The 26412-nt window shown below is 33.8% G+C and overlaps 1 protein-coding gene across 2 annotated transcripts in view; it reads left to right on the plus strand.

The window, feature by feature from the left end:
- Positions 1-26412, plus strand: part of MIPEP (mitochondrial intermediate peptidase) — a 171279-nt gene that overhangs the window by 22681 nt on the left and 122186 nt on the right. For both annotated transcript variants that reach the window (XM_074303654.1, XM_074303655.1), the window contains exons 8-10: positions 8867-8915; positions 11137-11197; positions 13246-13298. In XM_074303654.1, coding sequence (XP_074159755.1) covers positions 8867-8915; positions 11137-11197; positions 13246-13298 — 163 coding nt within the window. The remainder of the gene's footprint in view (positions 1-8866; positions 8916-11136; positions 11198-13245; positions 13299-26412) is intronic.

The following is a 26412-nucleotide window of genomic DNA, read 5'->3' on the forward strand; positions in this document are numbered from 1 at the left end:
GGTGTTAATTCTGTATGTCACTAATTGGTAGGTTAACTTTGTGTCTGGTCACAATTCTGTATAACTATGCTAAATCTCGATCAGTTAGTGCTCATGGAACATTGTTGTCTGTTTATAGCTCTAAAAACCAAACAAAAGTCTTGCTTCCAACCTAGGCTGAACATGTTTTGGGTTAGGCATTTTTAATGATACCCCTAAGACCTTCTTTTATCTAGTCCAAACTTGAGTTATTTTCATCGCTTTCTTTTTCTGTCTTTCTTCCTTGTCCCAGAATATTATTGGAGGAAAATATAAAATGATGTAAACGTCATCTTCTATAGATTTATGCTATTCACTTTCAAATGGGCCCATGCGCAATTAATCTTTTTTATTCTGTACTTCTACATTTTTCTCTTTCCTCCCCCTTATTGGGGGAAAAAAAAAAAGTCTACATCTGTACTATGAATTCATCACTTCTGTAACAGTAAAGTGGGTAGCCTACTTCATCCTGAGTCCTTTGTAATCATGGTTGGTGACTGCTTTCATCAGAGTTCTTAAGTCTCTTAAAATTTTTCCTTACAATCATATTATTGTAAAAATTCTTTCTGCTTCTGCTCACTTTACTCAGTTCATTTTTTTCTAGGTTTCTCTGAAATCCTCCCCTTCATCAGTTTTTGACAATATGATAGTATTCCATTATATTCATTACCACAACTTGTTCAACTATTCTCCCTTCCATGGCCATTAATGTAACTTTTCCTTTGAGTGATTAAATGTTAAAAGTTCATTTGGGACAGTTTTTATAGTTATAGAGAGTCAGTTATGCATGAGGAATTCTGTCTTAATGTTGAAGACCAAGAAGCCCAGGGATCTTTTGCTTAATCCTCAAATCTAGAATTTTCAGTGTCTCATTTAACTTGGATAAAAAGAGAGGACAATTTAAAAATCAGAAGCAAATATTATCTAGATTAAAAAAAAAAAAAGATGAAATCTTTTTTTTTTTTTTTTTAAATAATAGTTTTTATTTACCAGATATTTGCATGGGTAATTTTACAACATTGACAATTGCTAAACCATTTGTTCCAATTTTCCCTTCCTCCCCCCCCCCAGATGGCAGGTCGACTAATACATGTTAAATATGTTAGAGTATAAATTAAATATATGTATACATGACCAAAAAGTTGTTTTGCTGAACAAAAACAATCGGACTTTGAAATAGTGTACATTTAGCCTGTGAAGGAAATCCAAAATGCAGGCGGACAAAATTAGAGGGATTGGAAATTCTATGTAGTGGTTCATAGTCATCTCCTAGAGTTCTTTCGCTGAGTGTATTCAGTTCATTACTGCTCTATTGGAACTGATTTGGTTCATCTCATTGTTAGAGAGGGCCATGTCCATCAGAATTGATCATCATACAGTATTGTTGTTGAAGTATATAATGATCTCCTGGTCCTGCTCATTTCACTCAGCATCAGTTCATGTAAGTCTCTCCAGGCCTTTCTGAAATCATCCTGTTGGTCATTTCTTACAGAACAATAATATTCCATAATATTCATATACCACAATTTATTCAGCCAATCTCCAATTGATGGGCATCCATGTAGTTTCCAGTTTTTGGCCACCACAAAGAGGGCTGCACATACAGGTCCCTTTCCCTTCTTTAAGATTTCTTTGGGATATAATTTCTCTCTGTAACTAACTGTTGGACTTTGTTAGTGACATATAAGAATGCTGATGATTTATGTGGATTTATCTTATATCCTGCAACTTTGCTAAAGGTGTGGATTATTTCTAATAGCTTTTTATTAGAATCTCTGGGGTTCTTTATGGTTATAATTTGGTTTCCTCATTACCTACTCTAATTCTTTTAATCTCTTTCTCCACTCTTATTGCCAAAGCTAGCGTTTCTTTTTCTTTTTTTTTTTTTTTTTTTTATTCATTTTCTCCAAATTATCCCCTCCCTCCCTCCACTCCCTCCCCCCGATGGCAGGTAATCCCATACATTTTACATGTGTTACAATATAACCTAGATACAATATATGTGTGTAAATACCATTTTCTTTTTGCACATTAATTATTAGCTTCTGAAGGTATAAGTAACCTGGGTAGATAGACAGTAGTGCTAACAATTTACATTCGCTTCCCAGTGTTCCTTCTCTGGGTATAGTTATTTCTGTCCATCATTGATCAACTGGAAGTGAGTTGGATCTTCTTTATGTTGAAGATTTCCACTTCCATCAGAATACATCCTCATACAGTATTGTTGTTGAAGTGTATAGTGATCTTCTGGTTCTGCTCATTTCACTCAGCAACAGTTGATTTAAGTCTCTCCAAGCCTCTCTGTATTCCTCCTGCTGGTCATTTCTTACAGAGCAATAATATTCCATAACCTTCATATACCACAATTTACCCAACCATTCTCCAATTGATGGACATCCATTCAACTTCCAGTTTCTACAAAGCTAGCGTTTCTAATACAATATTGAATAGTAATGGTGATAGTGGACAACCTTGTTTCACCCCTGATCTTCATAGGAATGGTTGCAATCTTTCTCCATTACATATGATGCTTATTGATGGTTTTAAATAGATGCTACTTATTATCTTAAGGAAAAGTCCATTTATTTCTATACTCTCCAGTGTTTTTAATAGGAATGGATGTTGGATTTTATCAAATGCTTTTTCTGCATCTATTGAGATGATAATATGATTTTTGTTAATTTGATTATTAATATGGCCATAAAATTATGCTGATAGTTTTCCTAATATTGAATCAGCCCTGCATTCCTGATATAAATCCTACTTGATCATGATGTATTATCCTGGGGATGATTTTCTGGAGTCTTTTTGCTAATATCTTATTTAAGATTTTAGCATCAATATTCATTAGGGAGATTGGTCTATAGTTTTCTTTCTCCGTTTTCAACCTACCTGGTTTGGGTATCAGTATCATGTCTATGTCATAAAAGGAATTTGGTAGGACTCCTTCATTCCCTATTTTTTCAAATAGTTTATATAACATTGGAGCTAATTTTTCTTTGAATGTTTGGTAGAATTCACCTGTAAATCTATCTGGTCCTAGAGATTTTTTCTTAGGGAGTTGATTAATAGCTTGCTTTATTTCTTTTTTCTGAAATGGGATTATTTAAGCAATTTACTTCCTCCTTTGTTAATCTGGAAAGCCTATACTTTTGGAGGTAGTCCTCCATTTCACTTAGGTTATCAAATTTATTGGCATAAAGTTGGGCAAAGTAATTCCTTATTATTTCTCTAATTTCCTCTTCATTGGTGGATAGTTCCCCCTTTTCATTTTTAAGACTAACAATTTGATTTTTCTCTCTCCTTTTTCTAATTAGATTTACCAAAGGTTTATCTGTTTTATTGTTTTTTTTTTTTTTTTTTTTTTCATAAAATCAACTCTTAGTTTTATTTGTTAGTTCAGTAGTAATTTTACTTTCAATATTATTAATTTCTCCTTTTAATTTTAGAATTTCAAGATTAGTATTTGATTGGGGGGTTTTAATTTGGTCTTTTTGTAGCTTTTTAAGTTGCAAGCCCAATTCATTGGTCTTCTTTTTCTCTGTTTTATTCAAGTAAGCCTCCAAGGATATAAAATTTCCCATTATTAGTGTTTTAGCTGCATCCCACAAATTTTGGTATGATGTCTCATCATTGTCATTATCTTGAGTGAAATTATTAATTGTGTCTATAATTTGCTGTTTCACCCAATTATTCTTTAAGATGAGATTATTTAGTTTCCAATTACTTTTTGATCTATTTACCCCTAACTTTTTGGTGAATGTAGTGTTATTGCAAAAGATAAAATCTTTTTGACAATTACATATTTTGCCGAGGCAAAAAACACACAAATCCATTGTAAAAAGTTTTAAAATCATATCCAGAATTAAAGAATTCCTATAACAGCAGCCAATAAAATCATACAGAAGTGAAGACTATAATGTCTTGTGTTTTAAAAATATAGTCTTTTTCAGACTTTAATTTTTTAATTTGTCCTATTTATTTACATGTTGTCTCCTCTATTAGTGTGTAAGCTCCTTGAGGGCACAGTCTATTTTTGTCTTTTTCTTTCTTTGCATTCTAGCACTTAGCACAATGATATAAATGCTTGATGACTGACTTTGATTTTTCTTTTTTAAGATTTTGCTTTATTATTCATAAAGAAATTCCCCTCACCTACATTTTGGTTTTTGAGAGGTCTTTCATCTTGCTGTACTAGTTGTGTATAAATCAGACTCTAACTTTTTTTTTTAATAAAGCTTTTTATTTTCAAAACATATGCATAAAATTGGAAGTTGGATCAGACTCATGATGAACTCTACCATGCCACTTCTTGAAACAAATTAAAAATGTAGATTCTTTTGTCTCCCACTGTTTTTTCTGTCTCAAAAAAAAAAAAATTCTTACATACTCAAGTTTAATCATTTATAATTTTCTTACTCATTTTTACCCACTCATAAAAATGGAAATTTGGGTTATAACAACTATAATTTATTAATAAAATGTTATACCTCTAAAAAGATCATTATAATTATTTGAATATTTGATGTAAGGATGAATGTTGAAAACTATCTTTGCATGTATTGTGAAAATAAAAAGCTATTATTAGGGGTGGCTTAGATGGCACAGTGGATAGAGCACCAGCCCTGAAGTCAGGAGGCTCCGAGTTCAAATATGGCCTCAGACACTTAACACTTCCTAGCTATTTGACTCTGGGCAAGTAACTTAAACCCAATTGCCTCAGCAAAAAAAAAAAAAAAAAAAAAGTTATTATTAAAAAAATTTTTAAATACTTGTTGAGTCATCAGGGAGTAGTGGTTCAAGAGCCTACATTGGAATCAGAAAGTACTCAAACCCTTTCTCTTATATATAATTGTGACTTAGTTATTTAGGCCTCTCAATCCCTCATAAAACACTCTTAAGACTTAAATTAGAGGTGATTGCTAAGTTGTATCTGTGGAGGGAATTTCCTCAATGGCAGTTTTCTATAATATATTATGGTTGAGTACTATGCTATGTTTGGGGATTTTTTTTTTTTTTCAAAGCTATAAATGATTTTAACATCAGTGGTTGAAGCATAGACTTTTATTACTATGATGTTAAACAGTTTGCCTTTGCAATAGTTGATCAGTTCTATAAAGATCTGTAACATCCAGAAATAACACCAAATAAAGATACCACATTTATCATAGGGGATTGGATGCTAAAGCAGGAAATCAAAAGACTATTGGAATAACTGGCAAGTTTGACCTTGAAGCACAAAAGGAATCATGGCAAAGACGAATAGAGTTTTGTCAAGATAACAAGGACTCTTTTTCAACAACCCAAAAGACCACTCCACACACACACATACATATATACATATATCACCAGATGATCAATACAGAAATTAGATTAATTAAATATTTTTCAGCCAAAAATGGAGAAGCTCTATAAAGCCATTTAAAACAATAACTGAAGCTGATTTTAGCTCATATTGTGAGCTTCTTATTGCAAAATTCAGACTTAAATTGAAGAAAATAGGGGAAAATATCAGACAAGACCTTAAAGATATGACCTAAATAACATCTCTTATGAAAATGAAGTGGAAGTGATGAATATATACACTTATGTTCAGATACTGGTAGAGTACCTGAAGAACTATGAAAAGAGGTGGTAGTCTCGTATAGGAGGTAACACCCCCCAAAAAAAAAATCCAAGAAAGTAAGATGTCTGTCTTATAAGGCTTTATAAATAGCTGAGGAAAGAAAAAAGAGAAAGGGAAAGGCATAATCAACTGAAGGCAGAATTCCAGAGAATAGCATAGAGAGATAAGGTTTTCTTCAGTAAGAATGAAAAGAAATAGAAGAAGACATAGAATGGGAAAGACTAGAGATCTCTAAAAGAAAAATAGAAATACCAAGGGATTGTTTCATGCAAAAATGATAGGGACTTAACAGAAGTAGAAGAGATTAAGAAGATGTGGTAAGAATATACAGAACTGGGGGCAGCTAGGTGGCACAGTGGATAGACCACCAGCCTTGAATTCAGGAGGACCCGAGTTCAAATCTGGTCTCAGACACTTAACACTTTCTAGCTATGTGACCCTGGGCAAGTCACTTTACCCCAGCCTCAAAAAAAAAAAAAAAATATATATATATATATATATATATATATATACATACACAGAACTGGGTAAAAAAAGATCTTAATATCACTAATAACCATCATCAGTCATATGGCTAATGATCTAGAGCCAGATATGCTAGAGAATGAAATTAAGTGGCCTTTAGGAAGCATTGGTAATAATAAGGCTAATGGAGGTGATGAAATTCAGCTGGGGTTATTAAAAACTCTAAAAGATGATGTTGTTAAAGTATCATATAATTCGGAAAATTTAGCAGTGGCCAATGGATTAGAAAAAAATTACTCATTTCACATACCCACAAGGTTATGCTTAAGACTCTGCAAGTTAAGCTTCAGCAGTATGTGAATGAAAAATAACCAGAAGTGTAGGCTGGTTTTCAGAGAGGCAGAGGAATTAGAGACCTTATTGCTAACATTTGCTGAAATATGGAGAAAGCAAGGCAATTCCAGAAAAAACATCCACTACTGCTTTATTGACTTCACCAAAGCCTTTGATTGTGAATTTCAACAAAATGTGGCAAGTTTTCAAAGAGATGGCAACACTAGATTATTTTGTATGTTGAGGAATGTGTATGCAGGCCAAGAAGCTTCAGTTAGAACTGAACATGGGACAAATGATTGGTTTAAGATTGGGAAAGGAGTATGACAAAGCTCTATATTGTCACTTTATTTAGTTTACATACATAATTGTATTTCAGTCATATCCAAGTCTTCGTGATTTTATCTGGGTTTTCTTGGCACAGATACTGGAAAGTTTGCCATTTTGGTTTTTTCAATTATTTTTATTTACTCACTACTTAGCTTCTATCTGAAGCTAGATTTGATCTCAGGAAGTTGAGTCTTCTTGATTTGAGGGCTAGTACTCGATATATACTGTGCTATCTTGCAGCCCTTACATTACAGAATATGTCATTAGAGATGCCAGATTGGATGAAACAAAAAGCTAGAATTAAGGTTGCTCATAGAAATAATAGCAACAATATCAGATATGCAAGTAATACCACTCTCATGGTTGAGAGTTAAGAAAAGTTAAGAGTAAACAAACTGTCTTTGAAGCTTAACATCAAAAGAACTAAGACCTTGACAATTGGTCTCATCACTTCCTGCCAAATAGAGGGGAAAGAAATGGAAATAGTGTCAGAATTTATATTTTTAGGTCAGATATCAACAGAATCCATGAAATTAAACACATCTTGCTTCTTGGAAAGAAAGCTATGGCAAATCTGAATAGCATACTAAGAAACAGAGATGTCACCCTGCTGACAGAAACCCATATACAAAGCTATGGTAATGTGTGGCTATGAAAGTTGGGTTTAAGGAGGGCTGAATGTTGCAGACTTGATGCTTTTTTGCTCTTTTCTGTTGGAATGTTTTTGTTGTTGCCTGCCGTACAATATTGCCAAACTCTTTCCATAGTTCTTCAAGTACTCTCCCAGATCTAATTATTTATATCTATTCATCACTTCCACTTCATATTCATAAGAGATATTATTTAGGTCAGACCTATAAGGTTTGGTCTGATGGTTTTTTCTACTTTTGTCAATTTAAGGCTGAATTTTGAAACCTCATGATCTGTCAGTCTAGGTACTTTATTTTATTTTATTTATGTTTGTTTTGCTGAGGTAATTGGGGTTAAGTGACTTGCCCAGGGTCACATAGTTAGGAGGCAATAAGTGTCTGATGCCAGATTTTAGCTCAGGTCCTCCTGACTTCAGGGCTGGTGCTCTATCTACTGCACCACCTAGCTGCCCCTATAGATATTATTTTAACTGATTTTATAGAGTTTCTTCACCTTTAGCTATAAAGTATTTAATCAATCTGATTTCTGTATTGACCATTTGGTGATGTGCATAAATTAAGTGGCTTTTTGGGTTTGTTGAAAGAGTGCTTGTTCTCTTGATACAATTCTATTGGCCTTTGCTATGATTTCTTCAAGGCCAAATGTGCCTGATATTCCAAAGATCTTTTGATTTCCTATGTTATCATTCCAAGCCTCTATGATTAATGTGATATCTCTTTTTTTGGTATTATTTCTAGAAGATGTTATAGGTCTTCCTAGAACTGATCAGCTTTGTCTTCTTTGACATCAGTGTTTGGAGTATAAACTTGTATTACTGTGATGTAGAATGGTTTGCCTTGGATTTGAATGGATATCATTTATTTTTGAGATTATACTTAAGTACTTTTCTTGGTCTTTTATTGACTACAAGGGTGACTCCGGGTTTTTGTTTTTTTTTTTTTCTAAGGGATTCTTGCCTACAGTAGTATGTGTAGTGATCACCTCAATTAAATTCAGTTAGCAAAACTTAAGTGCTAATTAATTTGTTGCTGTTGTTCAATCATTTTCAGTTAGATTGACTCTGTTGACCCCATTTGGGTTTTTCTTGGCAGAGATTCTAGATTAATTTGCCAGTTCCCTCTCTAGCTCATTTTACAAATGAAGGAACTGAAACAAATAGGGTTAAGTGACTTGCCCAGGGTCAAAATTTGAACTTGGAAAGACTAGTCTTCCTGACTATAGGCCCAACACTATCCACTGTACCACCTACCTGCTAAGTAGTATAGGAGTTGAATACCTGACAATGAAATAATTCTTTAAAGATGGTAAGAAGCCATTAATTTTGCTATACTGTTGTCCCTATTCCTGGAGCATTATCTTAATTTGTAGAAATTCATAGTGATCAGCTTATATTCATTTTAGTGGGTTAATCATTTTTCTATAACTAAGTCTTTTTTTCCCCAGAGATTGTAACAGAGTTCCTTGAGAAATTGTCCGAAAAACTTTCTGAAAGGTTAGTTTTTATTTCACTTTGCAAAGTGCATATGTACTTAATTATTATAAAATGTTTAATTTATAGCAAAAGAAAAAAATATGAATTATATCCTTTGAATTCCAAAGCAACTATGGGGAATGGCTGCCCTTCTGCATATTAAAATTTAGAAATGTTCTCAAATTCATAGTTTTTTTAGTAACCCATTATGGATATATTATCATGAATTTTCATGAGTTTTGCTTTTGGATTGCCTTACACAGTGTACTCTTTACTTGGTAAGTGCTCAATAAATATTTACCAAAAGTAAACTTTATTTCTAGTCTATAGTTTGTTGTAGTTACTATTTATTTTGTATAAAAGTATTTCTTTTTATATGTCCTAAATTACTGGATCATAAATTCTATAGGATCATAGATTATAAAGCTGGAAAGGTTCTTTAAAATTATCAAAGCCAACCTCACATTTTACAGATGAGAAAACTGAGGCCCATGGACACTAAATTACATAAATGATAACATCTAAGCTAAGGTTTTTATGAATCTAAGTCCAGCATTCTTGTCCATCCATTGCACCGCACTGCATCTTCAATCACCCTACATTTAGTTCTCTTTGATGATTTATTAAAATAATTACTGTTCATGATGTTACAGATTTTTGTAGGATTTGGAATTGGGAAGACCTGTACAGATTCTTTAGTCCAGTTCTCTTATTTTACTATTGAAACAAACTGAGGCCTGAAGAGAGTTTAATTTGTGCAAAGTCATTTTGATAGTATTATTTTACAGCCTTCTTAAACTTTTTATTTTCACAACATATGCATAGAGAGTTTTTGACATTTATCCATGCAAAACTTTGTGTTCCAAAATTTTTTCTCCCTCTCCTAGTTGGCAAGTAATCTAATATATGTTAAATATGTGCACTTCTTTTATACATACTTCTACAATTAACATGCTACACAAGAAAAGTTACATTAAAAAGGGGAAAAATGAGAAAGAAGACAAAATGCAAGCAAACAACAACAAAAGTGAAAATACTATATTGTGATCCACACTCATTCTCTCCCCTCCCCCCCCCCCCAGTCCTCTCTCTGGATGCTGATGGTTCTTTTCATCGTAAGACCCTTGGAATTGGCCTGAATCTCAGTGTACATTTCTTGAGGAACTGTAAATCCATGTTGGATACATTATGGTTTATCATAGAGGAAGATAATATTTTCTGTTTCATTTTTAATGGTATTCACCTTTTACCCTCTTTTTTGATAAGAGCAGCTTATTACCAGTTTCTTTGAGACCTCTGATTCCCTTTACTAGATTATAGTACTTAGAGCTACTTGTCTTATATTTTGGATTAATTTCAGTGAATTATTGAATTCAATGCTTTTATTGAACATAAGGTAATATTACCTTGTATATTAACCCACCCTGAATCCCTTTCTCATACAGCAAAGAGGTTGTGTTACTTTTGCTTTCATTTAAAAAGTCATCCTATTTTTTATTTTATTAATGACTAAATATTTTTCTTCTAATCATATGTATGTGTAGCTATAGATTATAAATTAGGTAGGCCCTTTGTAATTTCGAGTTATATTCAAGAAAATCATTTGATTCTTCTGGGACTTAGAATTCCGAAAATATTGAACATTCTTAACCATCACACATTTGGAATCCTTCTGGTGATTTAAGAGGAAAAATCATAGCTTAATTTCTAAATCATGATCTTTTTTGTTATATCATTTGAATTTCATCAATTAAATTTTATTTATTTATTTATTTTCCTGCAGCTGGGGTTAAGTGATTTGCCCAGGGTTACACAGCTAGGAAGTGTTAAGTGTCTGAGACCAGATTTGAACTCGGGTCCTCCTGAATTCAGGGCTGGTGCTCTATCCACTGCGCCACCTAGCTGCCCCCTAAAATTTATTTTTAAAATGTGTTTGGTCTGTTGCCTTTTTTTTTTTTTTTTTTTTTTTTTAGGTAAAGCAAAAAGGAATGGTGTAAAGATGACTTATCCATGATTTCATATTTCTGTAATTCTTATTTTAATATTTGTACTTTTATAGTCTGAAAAGATGATTTTTAGGAAAGGAGGAATAGGAGAGAATGGAGAAGAATTGCATAGGTATATTAATTTGTAGAGAGTTCAGTCTTTGGGGTTATTTGAAAGTATTTGCAATAGTATTGTTTCCTTGAACAGTTACTTAAATCTTGTCCTAATAAATATTCATGATAAAATTGCTTTACAGAACTGTAAAAGATTTTGAAATGATGAAAGAAATGAAAATGAAACTAAATCCTCAAAATTCAGTAAGTGTTTTTATGATTATATAAGCTTTATTGATAAGAATGGAAAGTCAATCAAAATAAGTAATCTGATGGTTAACATTTGAGTTTGGTAATGATTAATAAAGCTCCTGAAGAGTGGTGACCTAGGTGCCTCTATCCATGGCATTCTTAAACTGTTTTTATTGTTATCTTTTATTTTTATTTATATTTTTATCTTTATAAAATATATTTACATTTTTATTTTTGTAATTTTTACACAATTTTGTTTTGTTTTTTATTTCTTTATGAAGTATTTTGTAGTGAGTTGATATAAGTAATGAACTTGCTTTGGTAGATTGGTTCCAAGATATTTTCCTTCTTATGTAATTTCATAAAATTTTAGCTCCTGGGAATGAGAAGTATTCAAAGATTGCCTATGCAGGATTATTTTTTTTTCTCTTTTGAAAACTTTTTAGTTTGCTCAATTTAGTTCACTCAAAATTTGACTATATTCATTTATTTGCTACTATAAGTAGATCATTAATTGTAAGATACATGTAGCTTTTTCTAAATGTTCTCAGATATAGCTATGCTTCTAGTACTAGAAGATAATGATCTGTTTCAAGCCTGTTCCCTGAATCAAAGTTGGTAGACTATGTGCCTGGGTTTTCTTCAAACGTGGAGGGACTTCAGTTTCCTTTTAATGAAGATATTTATTGATAATTAATTAAGATAGTTAACGAGATAGTCTACAAGGTCCCAGCCAATGTATTCTGATAATGTTGTATCTCATAATATTTTCAAGAAAATTGAATTGCTTTTAAGTATATTTTTTCTTTTAATTATTTATAAAAATTAATAAGGTATTATTAATTCTTATAATATTGATATTAAAGTGAGTAGATTCAGTTACTATCCTGTGTATGGTTTATATAAAATCTATGTATAACAGATTTGCATTCTCATTATGAATTTACTAAGTTTAATCAGGTAATCAGTTGGGAAGCATTTATGAAGTGCCTGTTGTATGATAGAAATACATTCACAAAATTAAACAATTCTTAACTTCAAAAGGCTGACAGGTGAACATACAAAGTAATTACAAGTTAAGTTCTCATTGGGAGGTTACTGATTCCTTAGGAGGAGGGAGGGGTTGGGAAAGGCATTCCCTAACCCCTGTAAGAGGAGTTGCTCTAGGAGACATTTGAAGGAAACAAAGGATTTCAAAAGACAGAAGTAAAGTGGAAGCCCCTTCTAGTCCTGGGAGAAGGTCAGCTCAAAGGCATGGGAAGTAGGGAGCAGGAGAGGAGTAATAAAGCTGCTGTGAATGGGCTGAAGAGGCAAAGGGAATAGATTGGGGGGGGCAAATGATAAGAGGCTTTAAGAGCTAAACAGATTTGCTTAGATTTGGTCCTAAAGATGATTGGGAGCCTTAGAGTTCACGAGTAGGAAAATGACATGGTTAAACCTATGTTATTTATGAATATCTGTGGCATCTTTTTGGAGGATGGATGGAAGTAGGCAGGCAGGTATGAAAAAATAACAAAACAATTTAAAGGCTATTGCAGTAGTTTAGGGAAGAGTTGATGAGAATATGCACCAGGATTGTTGATAGTAAAAAATATTATGAAGTAAAAATGGCAAGATTTAATTACAGTTAGTATTTATATAATACTTTAAAGTTTGCAAAGCATGCGCAAATATCTCATTTTTATCTTCACAATAACCCTGGAAAATGGGTGCTATTATTATCCCCATTTTGCAGATGAGGAAACTGAGGCAGAAAGAATGACTTACCCAAGATTATGAAGGTAAATGTGAGTTTGAAGTTTGAGTTGAAGTCAAGGCTTCCTGATTCCACTATTAAATCATATTTGGCAAGTGATTGAATATATAGAATGCATAATGATTCCAACAATGAAAACCTAGGTTGTTTTGTACTCAATTACCTTTGATAGAAGCAGATATGCTAGAAGTAGGGGTTTCCTTCTCAGTTTGAGGTACAGGTAATAAATTAAGTTACTGAAGCTGCAAATAATAAAGGTGTTTGGTTTTTACACAGTATTGAAAAGTTGAATTTTTTATTGTAGACATTGATGCCTTGGGATCATCCTTATTATAGTGGTGCCATTCGTGCAGAGAGGTGAGTTTTCTGAATTTATGGCAGTATCATAAAATGTAATAAATATTAATTACTATTCAATCATATCTGCTGTGGAGGGTGAAGCCAAGATGGCAGAGACTATACACATTTTTTCTGACCTTGTCTTACAACCCTCTGAATTTTGCTCTGGGCTGGCAGAACTCACAAATATTGGGAGTGCAACAAATTACCAGCAGAAGATAATTTCGAAGATCACCAGAAAAGGTCTGTTTCAATCAGATGGTTTTGATTGAACCATCTGATTCATGCATTCATGATTCCACATGATAGATAATCTATGGGGAAGAAACAGACCAAAAAGGTCTGTTTCAATTGGGAACAGGAGGGAGGCAGTCAAGCATAAGCAGCTGAGCACAAACGCCAACCCAGAGTTCCGGGGCAGTGCAGACTCCATGGGGTGTTGTAGACTCCACATGGCAGAGAATCTACAGGGAGGAATCTACCACGGTGCTGGGTACTCTGCCCTGGCTATAAGCCAGTGGATCAGCAGAGAAATTAGAAAACATCCAACATAAACACAAAAGGTAAATATTGGACCCTTAAACCAGAATCTCATGCAACCTGGCCATGCCCACCCAGCACCAGTAGTGAATCAGCACTGCCCTAGCACAGCTGGGGCTGCTTATATAGGAAGCTACTGCATGTAGAGGAAGCTTAGGAAGCTTGGAAAACTTGGAAAACCTCTCCTGCCCTAAAAGCAGACCTATCAAACCCTGAGGACATTAAAGGCAGATTGTCTCCAGATGAAGCCCAAAATGTGATATAACCTGGTCCCCATCACACAAGGCTCTCCTGGAAGAAATTAAAAAGGATCTTAAAAGAGTGCTAGAAGAAAAATGGGGGGAGGAAATGAAAGCTGTGTAAGAGAGTTTGGAAAAGGTATATAACGCATTAAAAGATAGATTTGACAAAATGGAAAAAGAAAACAACTCCCAGAAAAACAGAATTTGTGAAACAGAAAAAGAAAACAACTCCCAGATGGAAAAAAATTCCATTAGAACAAAACAAGTCATTTACAAATTCAATTGGACAAATACAAAAAGAAGTTAAAAAAAAAAAAGTAAATGAAAATAATTCACAAAAATTCAGAACTGAACAAATGGAAATGAATGATTTAATGAGACATCGATCATATTTGCCTTTCTGGAAGAGCAAAATTAGCAAGGTGGTTCACTTTACTTATTTATTTTGTCATCATATTATGAAGAAAACATACACCTTAAGACACAACATAAGTGTGAATTATTGTTACTTATTTACAAGCCTAAATGTAATAGGGACCACAGTAGAAATTGATATTTCAATTTATCTGTTAGGTGAGATGACATTTATTTTCTCCCACACATTCTCTACATGGGGTGTATTCAGTGTTCCGGACACCTTTCGGAAGGCCATTTGACATTATGTGGATAGGCTTGTATCATTTCATTTACTTGTTGGTTATCTTTGACTTCCCAAAAAATACTCAGGAATATATAAATAACTATTGAGCTATGTTTCTGTTTTCCCATCTCTGGGAAATGTATATAAGATTAATCTACAAACAAGACATTTGATGAGAATATTGAGAAGGAAATAGGGTTTTGGAAATAATATTTTCTAACATCCTATGTTTGGAAACTATTTTATAACATATAATGTTATACAAGTGACTGAAAGGTATAAAGATTACAATATCCCATTAGGCTTGTTTTTTGCCTACAAAGATTTTATTGGGGCAGTTAGATGGCACAGGGGATATTACACCTGTCCTGAAGTTAGGAGTATCAGGGTTTAAATACAGCCTCAGATATTTGACACTTCCTAGTTGTGTGACCCTGGACAAATCACTTAACCCCAAATGTCTTTTGATTGAGCAAAATGTTTTCTTATAATGTTTTCAATAATATGACTTCTACACTGTGTCAGATCATGTAAGATCATGTGAAAGATCTGGCAGCAGAGGAAATTTCTATTCTTCTTTGATAATTTACATCCAGTAAGCATAATAGAGAGAAGTATACTTGCAAAGGTATTTCCATTATTCTAGAAAATGTCTTACATGAATTTCTACTGGAAAGAGATGTTATCTAATTATCCCTATTTGTAAACATTGTGCTTTTCACATAAAATTTTAAAATGTTGAAGAGCCACTTAAATGAAATTCATCGTAACTCAGAAGAATGGGTGGTAGGCTAGTACAATTAAAAAAAAAAAAAAACCAGGATTGGAGCAAGGGAATTTGGATTCATATTATTTCTCTGTCATTTAATAATTGTGAGTGGTCCTGGAAAATCTTAACTTCTCTTAGTCTCAGTTTCCTTATCTGTGAAATTAGGGGGTTAGATTAGGTTACCTTTAATGTCTATTCTCCCTTTAAATTTGTGACTTCTAAGGCCTAAATATTGATAGAAGGAAAACCAGGTGAAAAAAGAACGATTTTTCAATTTATCATTTAGATTTTGATTGATAACTTATAACAGATGTATTAAGATTTTATGTAAAAGGATTACAGGAACTCAATTTAATACCTTTACTTAGTGAAGAATGCTCGTTTGTTTTTATTTTTATTTGACATTTGTATGGCAGCATAGATTCTTAGGGAAATCAATATGGAAACCAGACTTTAAAAAAAATCCAACCATATTGTTCCTCCAAAATTTCACTTGTGAAAATACTCCATCTGATGCTATTTTGCTATATTCTTTTCTTTATTCCTTTTGCCATTTTTCATTAAGAGTGAAGATTTCCCTTTTCAGAATTGCTGTTTCTAATTTGGACAGTAGGCGGTGTCCTGGGATCATATCCTGAATAGCTCATTCACCCAGTTAATTGATATTCCTTTTGCTGTTGTTATCTCCATTATATCATTGTTCTGAAAATCCAAATCTAATCCTAAAACTTACTTCTTTCACTAGTAGCTTTGTTTAGCTTTAAAATGATATCAGTTAGTTTTTTATACTCAGGATATAAATTCAAATTTTCTAAGTACCTTTGTGGATATACATTTGCCAGAAAGCTCTAAGGACATATTATCTATAATGTTTATTTGGGAAAAAAGATATTTAGATAATTTAGTGTTGATAAATGTTGAATTCTGGAATATATTATAATGCTAAGAAGTTATTTAGCATGTTTGTTTTGTTGAAACAGCTTTGATCCAGAGTATAGTATACAAATTTTTATAGATAGTAGTACTTTAAATAGTTATAAAACTACTGGAAAGTCTGTAATACTGTACAAAGTAATTATAATTTCTATTAGTGCAAGTTTTTCTTGTCTTTATGACTTTTTAAAAAATGTTCATTATAATAAAACAAAAATTATAATTGTAACCAAAACTAATTATAGGTTAGTTATGTTTATTTTCTACATCAGGCCTAGGTTTAAGTACTAACTCTGATACCTACTATGTGTGTGATACATACTGTGTATGGACCAGTCATTTATGCTTTCAGTATCCAAAGTATTTCTCTTAAAACTATAAATTCGGGTTTGTTTGTTTTTTAATTGGTTGGTTTGATTTATTTTTTAATTAATTATTTTATTTTAATGATATATCATTTTTCTGATTACAAGATGGTTTTCAGCATTCATTTTTGTAAGAATTTGAGTTCCAGTTTTTTTCTCCTTCCCATTCTTTTCTTCTCCCCCCAAAATCCAGCAAACTAATTAGTAGGTTATGTATATACAATCAATTTTTAATGTCATGTTGGGAAAGAAAAATCAGAACAGAAGGGAAAAATCATGAGAAAAACAACAACAAAAGTTGCTCTTAACTTTTAAGACTCCCTACCTATTCTGCCTCATTTGAAATGTTATATAGTATTCTTAACCACTCGGCCACCTCATTCCCGCAAATGTTATATAGTATTCTTAAGCTCATTTCTTAAATTTTATTTGTTTGTTTGTTTTTTATTACAGTATCTATTTCTATTCCCTAGGTGAGAGTGTAAGTAAATGTTTAGCTCTTTATATTCCCTTCATAGAGTAGGTATTTACTCAACTATTGAATTTAATTACATTGAGTCATCATAATGCTGTGATGAAATCTAAATATATTATTACGTGTACTTTGAATTTTTTTTCATTTTTTGGTTCATTGAAGCATGATTCCATATTACTCATAGCTTTTTTACAAGTTTAAGTTACATTTGAAATGGTAATGTTAATACTCACTTGTTTTTGAACTTCTTTCTGCTCTGTCTATAATGATTTGATGTTAAGTTCAATGCCTCTACACTTAAAATTGAGTAGATCATATATATATTTTGAATAGAATTACTGTGTACATATAAAGAGTCAGAATAAAAAACTTTTCATGATCTCTGTATACTTCTATATGAAATAATTATAGCCATCAAATAATGTGGCAGATTCAAAAGTATTGTGGATCAATGATGTTGAATGTTATATTTACAATTGTTGTACAGAGAGTCAGACTGACTGTTAAGCAGTCCTTATAGGGATCTGTATCTTTTATTGATGCAGTCACCATAGTAGAGAATCTGGAGCTCAGTTTTAATATTTCTTTGAGCTCAATTTTATCTTTTTTATATAAGGGTAAGTTCTGAGAAAGGGATTTTCCCTGTGTTTTCAAACCATGAGGCAAATTTATTTATAATGGGAAATAGGTGTCAGATCTTACAAATATGGAAGGCCAGTAATACTGATTTATTGTGGTATATTGTTCTTATGCAGTAGACCTCCTAGCTTCTCCCTCTAGTATTGTCACTCCATAATGTCTCTTCTTTTGAGATTCATTCAGTCTACATCATCAAATCATGGTCTCTAGCTGTTATCTACCTGCCCATTCTCTGTCCTTCCTTAATTACTATAGTGCCTGGTTTATAGTATTTCTTTGCTCCCCTACTCCTGCCCTTATATTAGGGGACGTTGGCAAACATACTGATACTTTCTCAAATATCCTAATTTCTATGATTTCTCCTCCACCTCCAACTATACACACCATTCTCAAGTATCCCATTTCTATGAAATCCAAAATTGCTTTATCTGATTATAATCTATTTTCATAATACCTTTCCTTCTGCCTTACCACCCCTAAGCATATTTATTTTGTCATCTTCAATTTCTTTACCTCTCAGTTCTTTTCTAGTCCAATATCCATGTGCTGGCTACATTCTTCTTCCTTCCCCATCTTAAATACTTGATGAATTAAATTCTCCATTGTCCTCTTTTCAAGTCCTTTGCGTTCTATCACTAATCATGTACTGTTAAAATCCAGCTTGGATTATTACCACTATCCTTTGCCTTTGTTCCTACTCATGTACTATTAAAGAAAGAAGGTGAAAATCATGAATCCATGTTAAGTGGATCTACTATAAATTTTATGTTACATAATCTCAACTGGACCCCTCACCTCAGCAAGGCAGTTCTCTTATTCCTTCCTTTTTGTTATTGCATTAACTTCAATGGGTTTTCACTTAACACGCATTTATTAAGCACTTACTATATGCCAGGCATTTTTCTAAGCACTGAGAATACAAATAGAAATATAGCATATTTTTTACAAATATAAAAATAGTTACTACCTTCAAAGAGCTTGCATTCTAATAGGGGAAGATAATATAAAAGGAAGATAAGAAAGGGGGAGAAGGGAAATAAAGGGACAAGATACTCATTCATGGTGAAAAGACTGCTTCTGGGGAAGAATAAAATATAGTTGGCTTAGTCACTGTCCTCAAATGGTTCTAGGAGACAGCCATCTGATGGGAAGGAGAGACCACAAGGGCAGAGGAGAGAGTACTTTCAGTATGAATGCTAGGTCAGATTTTCAGGATGAGAGGTTTCCAGAACATGATAGAGAAAGTCTATCATGGTTAAGGAGTATAACCTGAAAACAAATGAGACCAGATCTTTTCATCTCTCCTCAAATACTTAATATTTGAGCATCCCATTCTGACTCCTCTTACCCTTAGCTTGAGAACCTTGTCTCATATTTCACTGAAAACAATGAGGCTGTTTGCTGAGGCTCCTTCCCTTCTCCTTATTTCGCATCATAGATATAATCAGTCACTATCTCCTCTTTCATACCTTACTTTCCTTATTTTGCATCATAGATATAATCAGTCACCATCTCCTCTTTCATACCTTACTCACATGAAAATGTATTTCTTTTCTTTGCCAGGGCAAAAACTACAAGCACAAGTGATCCTAATCCATCTTGTGTTCTCCAGCAGATTACCCTCTGTATTATTCATCTTTATTCAGTCATCTTCAATTTCTCTCTGTTTGCTGACTACTTTTATACTATTTAGAAGCAAATCTCCTCTCTATCATCCTCAGAAATCCCTTTCTTGATCTATCTATCCTTGATAGCTCCTGTCTATAACTCTTCTCCCTTTTTTGGTTAAACTCTTTGAGAAGGCCATTTACAGTAGATGCCTACACTTTCCTTTCAGTCTCTTCTTAACTTTGTATACTTTAGCTTCTGATTTCTCTATTCAATTGAAACTACTCTCTCCAAAGTTGCCAGTACTCTTATTTGTCAAAGCTAATGGCCTTCTCTCAATCCTTATCTTCTATGACCTCTAAGTAGTCTTTGACATTTTCAATCACTATCTTTTTGTTGATATTCTTTTCTCTCTGATTTTCTATAATGCCATTTCCTAATTCTCTTACCTCTCTCAGGACTCTTAATCTCCTTTTGTAGATCTTCATCTTGGCTCCCTAACTAATCATGAATGTCCCTCAAGGTCCTGTCCTAGGCTTTTTTTCCCCTTTGTACTATTTCAGTTAATGCATTCTTCAACTCTAGTGGATTTAGTTATCTCTATGATAATTCTCAGTATTGTCCTTTCCCCCAAATTCTCCCTCTTCCAAACTTTCTTGTGTGGAGAGCACCACCATCATCTCAGTCACCTAAGTTCACAATATAGATGTCATCTTTCTTCTCTCTCACCCCTCTTATATCCAAACTATTACAAAATTCTTGTTGATTCTACTATTTCTAATATCTCTCATGACCTCATATTCCCTTGCTTTGTGACATTGCCACTCTACTGAAGCAAGCCTTCATTAATTTACTTCTGAACTATTGCAGTAGTCTTTTGAAATGAATCACTGTTTCAAGTCTATTCCCATTTCAGTCCCTTCTCCACTCAACCAGTATCAAAATGATCTTCCTAAGGAGCAGATCTATATATGCTTCCTTATTCAGTAAACTCTAGTGGCTCTTTCTTGCCTCCAGGATTAAATATAAATTCCCCTTCTTTATTTATGTGGTAATAACTCCTGACCTTCACATAACATTTGGAAGTTTTCAAACCTTAACCATGTGATTTTATCCTCACAAAATCTTGTGAAATAGGCAAGACAGATATTATGATTTCCGTGTTACAGAAAAGGAAATAAAAGCAATTTAAAGTATACTGTGCATAGGACAAGTCTTCTGATTAAAAAAAAAATCTTTAAAGGCAAGAAAATAGAACTAAATAATAAATTAAATTTTGTAGGTTAATGTAATATGAAACTTGAATTTAAAAATTCAGATTAGAACATGAGGATGCAGGCATAATGAAAAAGTGATTTAAATTGTTAGAAGAGTTTAGGTGGACTGTTCAGTTAATATGACTCAACAACCTAATGTAATTGCCAGGAAAAGTAATGTAATCTTTGTTTTTTTTTTTTTGTTTTTTTTTTAATTAATTTTATAATTATAATTTTTTTGACAGTACATATGCATGAGGAATTTTTTTTTTTTTTACAACGTTATCCTTTGTATTCATTTTTCCAAATTTTCCTCTCCCTCCCTCTATTCCCTCCCTTAGGTGACAGGCAATCCCATACATATTAAATGTGTTTCAGTATAACCTAAATACAATATATGTGTGTAAATGCACTTGTTGCACGGTAAGAATTGGATTCCGAAGGTATAAGTAACCTGAGTAGAAAGACAATAATGCAAACAGTTTACATTCAATTCCCAGTGTTCCTTCTCTGAGTGTAGCTGTTTCTGTCCATCACTGATCAACTGGAAGTGAATTAGATCTTCTTTATGTTGAAGATATCTACTTCAGTCAGAATATATCTTCATACAGTATCATTGTTGAAGTGTATAGTGATCTTCTGGTTCTACTCATTTCTTTATGCCTAAATCATGGACCCATCTTGATCTTATCTTGGTATATGGTGTTAAGTGTGGGTCCATATTTAATTTCTGCCATACTAATTTCCAGTTTTCCCAACAGTTTTTTTCAAATAATGAATTCTTATCCCAAAAGTTGGTATCTTTGGGTTTGTCAAACACTAGATTGCTGTAGTTGTACACTTTTTTGTCCTGTGAACCTAACCTGTTTCACTGATCAACTAGTCTTTCTTAGCCAATACCAAATAGTTTTGGTGACTGCTGCTTTATAATATAGCTTTAGATCAGGTACAGCTAGACCACCTTCATCTGATTTTTTTTTTCATTAATTCCCTTGAAATTTCCAACCTTTTATTCTTCCATATGAATTTCGTTGTTATTTTTTCTAGGTTATTAAAATAGTTTCTTGGGAGTCTGATTGGTATAGCACTAAATAAATAGATTAGTTTAAGGAGTATTTTCATTTTTATTATATTCGCTCAGCCTATCCATGAGCACTTAATGTTTTTCCAATTATTTAAATCTGACTTTATTTTTGTGGAAAGTGTTTTGTAATTTTGCTCATATAATTCCTGACTTTTCTTTGATAGATGAATTCCCAAATATTTTATACTCTCGACAGTTGTTTTGAATGGAATTTCTCTTTGTATCTCTTGCTGTTGCATTTTGTTGGTGATGTATAAAAATGCTGAGGATTTATGTGGATTTATTTTGTATCCAGCAACTTTGCTAAAGTTGTGAATTATTTCTAATAACTTTTTAATTAGAATCTCTGGGGTTCTCTAAGTATATCATCTGCAAAGAGTGATAGTTTGATTTCCTCATTACTTACTTATTCCTTTAATCTCTTTCTTGACTCTTATTGCCAAAACTAGCTTTTCTAATACAATATTGAATAGTAATGGTGATAATGGGCAAACTTGTTTCACTCCTGATTTTACTGGGAAAGGTTCCAGTTTATCCCCATTACATATGATGCTTACTGACGGTTTTAAATATAAGCTCCTAACTATTTTAAGGAATAGTCCATTTATTCATATACTCTCAAGTGTTTTTAGTAGGAATGGATGTTGTATTTTATCAGTAATGTAGTCTTTGCTTGAATTAATTCATGTGTTTATGTATAATGAAGTGATAGTCCTACTATATCCTTCCTTAGAATCCATCTGGAAAATTGTCTTTACTCCTGATGTTTCAATTTAGAAGGACATTGCCAAACTGGAGAATGTTCAGAGAGAGTCAACTTGGATAAATGAAGAGCTTTGAGACTAACCTGGAAAAGGCAATTCTTAATAGAGGACATGATAACTGTCTTCAAGTAATAAATTATTAGACTTGTTCTGTTTGATCTCAGCAATCAGAAATCAAAATAGTGGCTGGATATTGCAAATAGGCAAATTTAAGTTTAATGCAAAGAAAAACATAATAATAATTAGAGCCATTCAAATGCAGGATGGGATGTCTTGGAAGTAGTGGCTTTCCAACAAAGGGTTTCTGGTCCAATAATGGGATATGCATTTCAAAAAAAGATTTTCATTCAGGTATAGCTCAGTTTGGTTGACGTTTTTACCTCTGAGTTTTCTTTCATCTTTGATTGTGACTCAGTTCCAATGTAGTACTACAGAAACTAATCATCATGTGTAACATTATCTTTAATGGAGAAGTAAAGGGTAAGAGAAGCAGGCATCTCATGACCCCCTCTGTGAACTAGACAAAAGATTGTTGAAAACACCTCTCACTGGCCCTCATCACTTCACATTTGGACTTTTCCAATAGTCTGTTAGTGGATCTGACTGTCTCAAGTCTTTCCCACTCTAGTCCTTTCTCAGCAACTAAAGTGATTTTTCTAAGGTGCAGGTCTGTAATGGTCCAGACTCAACTCTGTCCCAGACTTGACTAACTCCCTTGCCCTCCTGCCCTCCTCTTTTATCCTAGCAGGGATTGTAGTGAGAGCTCAGGGGCTTGTAGGAAAATTACTTCAACCAATGAACTTGCTCCTTTTAAAGGTTGTGTAAACTCCTTTTCAGAAGTTCAAAGGTGTAAACTCCCCCTAAAGGCCGGAACTAAAGGTGTGAATTCTGAGCCAGAGAACTGTCCAGACAACTTGAGTTCTCACCTTGTAATCCTAACATCTCCCCCTTTCTTTTGATTTAGAACATAGGGTGGTCATGACCTTGATCAATATGGGAGGTATTACATATAATTACATAAATTACATAAACACATAGTAACATAACACATGCTAGAAGTGATGTAACAAATAACATAAATTGAGAATTTATAAATATCCATTGTCCATTAGTCTCATCTTGTGTTAGAAAATCCAGTGATTCCTGCTTGTTTTAAAGTTCTTTAACAGTTTTCTTATTAGCCATGCTCTTTCAGTGTCAGATGTTTCTTAGATTTTCTCCTTTGTTTTGAGGTCTTTCTCTTTTTCTGTCTCTCTCTGATGGACAAGACGAATACAACTCGTTGGTACCCATCTGATTCCTTCTCCATCTGAAGAAATACAAGCAAACCCTGTCCCCCAAGCAGTCAACCTATCTAATTTCCTCCTATTTACCACTTTCTAAATCTCTTCTCATCATCTGGCAATTACATTGGAGCTGTTTGCACTGGACACTGCCCTTTTGGTTTAAAAGACCTGTATTCTCCCCAAGGGTAATCCATTTCTGCTATCTGATTGCTTTTTGGCTGACTTATCAGGTAATCCCTTTGTGCCACATGATTGCTTTTCTGCTGGTTGATCAAATCAAAGTCCTGACCTTCTAAAGGCTCTTTGGGTGTAACCTCAGCTGCCATCATGCCCCACCTATCTTTTGATTGAGTTCTTGGAGCTGGGCTCCACCTCTCATTTCCCTGGATCAATCTACATTCTGAAGCCCAGTGGAGACCCTTGTGACATTTTGGACGTGGAGTTTTAGGTTTTCTCTCATCCTGTCTTCCCACTCTATCTCCATATCTACATTGAGCTCTTAGATGTCCAAGTTTTCCACATTGGAAACATCAATGAATTTCTCTAGAAGTCCTTTGCCAAGAGGGACCCTGTCTTTCCATGTTCATCATAGTCTGGGTGTAAAAAGTATTTGTTCCCACTGTAGCACATTGTCTTATGATCTCCTCTAAAGGAGCATCTTTGTCTAATCCCCATATAATTCTTTTGCAAATCTCATTGGCAGTTTCCTTAGCCAGATATCTGGTCATTATTTCTGTAGCTGCATTTTCTCCAATAGTTCTTTTGACAGCAGTTTGCAGACGTCCCACAAAATCCGCAAAAGGTTCATTGGGACCTTGCTCTATCTTAGTTAAAGCCTCTCTCCAATCTTTCTGTCAGGGGAGGGAACCCCAAGTTTTTATTGCAGCCTTAGCAATTTGCTCATACACTGTCATGGTATAATTAATCTGTTCTGAATTCTCTCCATACCAACCTTCACCAGCTAATTGTTCAAAAGTGAATTGTGTGATAACTCCTGTTTCCAAATTGTATCTGACTTGGATCTTACACAATTCATGAAACTCCACAAGCCACAACAGATTTTGTCCAGGTTCTAAACATGTCCTTGCTATGGATTTCCAGTCATTCAGGGTTAAGACTTCATAAGACAAACCATCTAGTTAACATTTTAACATAAGCTGATGTAGCCCCATAAAGGGTATAGCCTTTTTTCAAATCTTTGATTTTATTCAAATCTAAAGGTGTATATTTTCTCCTTTTTTGACCTACAGAGTCAATCCCTTCAATCACAGGATATGCATGTATACAATCACTTATATCCTGTTCTTCTCTCTTAGCCTTAATCAGTGCTTTTTCTAATCTTGTCCTAGGCTGCTTCACAGGCAATTCTGTTTGTGTTTCTGTCTCTTCCCCTCCTCCTTCTTCCTTTACCCCTAAAGGGTTAATTGAGGGAGGAGATGGGAAATGCTCCTGTTGCTCAGAATTGTACTTAACTTCATTGTTATTTCATTCATCCTTTTCACCTAGTTTAGTTGGATCCTCCCCCTCTGGCTCCTCGAGCCTAACAATTTTTAAAGCAATTTGGATTAAATTGTAGGTATGAAGTGTATCTTTGGAAATTAAGTTTGGTTTGGAATTGTAGTGTTTACCTAATTGCTCTTCTACTAATTACCATTCATCTGGACCCAATTCTTTTTCCAGAGAAAAACAAGGACATATGACCTGCACAGTTTTTAAAAGTTCAGTAATCTCCTCCAAAATTATAATCAATCCTTGGCTTTTCATAACCTTGATAATGCTCTCTAAACATCTTCCTTGAACAGAAGGCATTTGCCCCATTTCACTAAAATTCTACTTTAGCTCTTTAACAAAGTTTCCTCACAGTTCTCATGGTTCTGGGTCAGAAAAACTGAGATCTGGATCAGAGGCTTTTCCACTGGAATCAGGATCGTTTCTGTCCCTGTTCAGGTGCCAAATTGCAATGGTCCAGTCTAGCTCCTCTGAAGGGCTCAGAATAAGTCCTTGTCAGGATAAGCAAAAGCCCTTGCCCCACATTGTGGGCACCAAAATGTAATAGTCTGGACTCAACTCTGTCCCAGACTCGACTAACTCCCTTGCCCTCTTTTATCCTAGCAGAGATTGTAGTGAGAACTCAGGGGCTTGTGGGAAAATTACTTCAACCAATGAACTTGCTCCTTGTAAAGGTTGTGTAAACTCCTTTTCAGAAGTTCAAAGGTGTAAAATCTCCCTAAAGGCCAGAACTAAAGGTGTGAATTTTGAGCCAGAGAACTGTCCAGACAACCTGAGTTCTCACCTTGTAATCCTCACACAGGTCTAAGTATATCACCTTCTGTTCAATAAACTTCAGTGACTCCTTTTCGCCTTCAGAATCAAATATAAAGTTCTCTGTTTGACATTCAAATCCCTTAATAATGTAGCCTCTATCCCCCTCCCTACATTTGCAGGCTTCTTACATCTAACTCCTCCCCATATACTCTCTGATCCAATGACCCCGACCTCCTTGCTATTTCTCAAACAAGGTACCCCATCTC

Source organism: Sminthopsis crassicaudata, chromosome 3 (assembly GCF_048593235.1).
Source record: "Sminthopsis crassicaudata isolate SCR6 chromosome 3, ASM4859323v1, whole genome shotgun sequence".
Classification (NCBI taxonomy): Eukaryota; Metazoa; Chordata; class Mammalia; order Dasyuromorphia; family Dasyuridae; genus Sminthopsis; species Sminthopsis crassicaudata.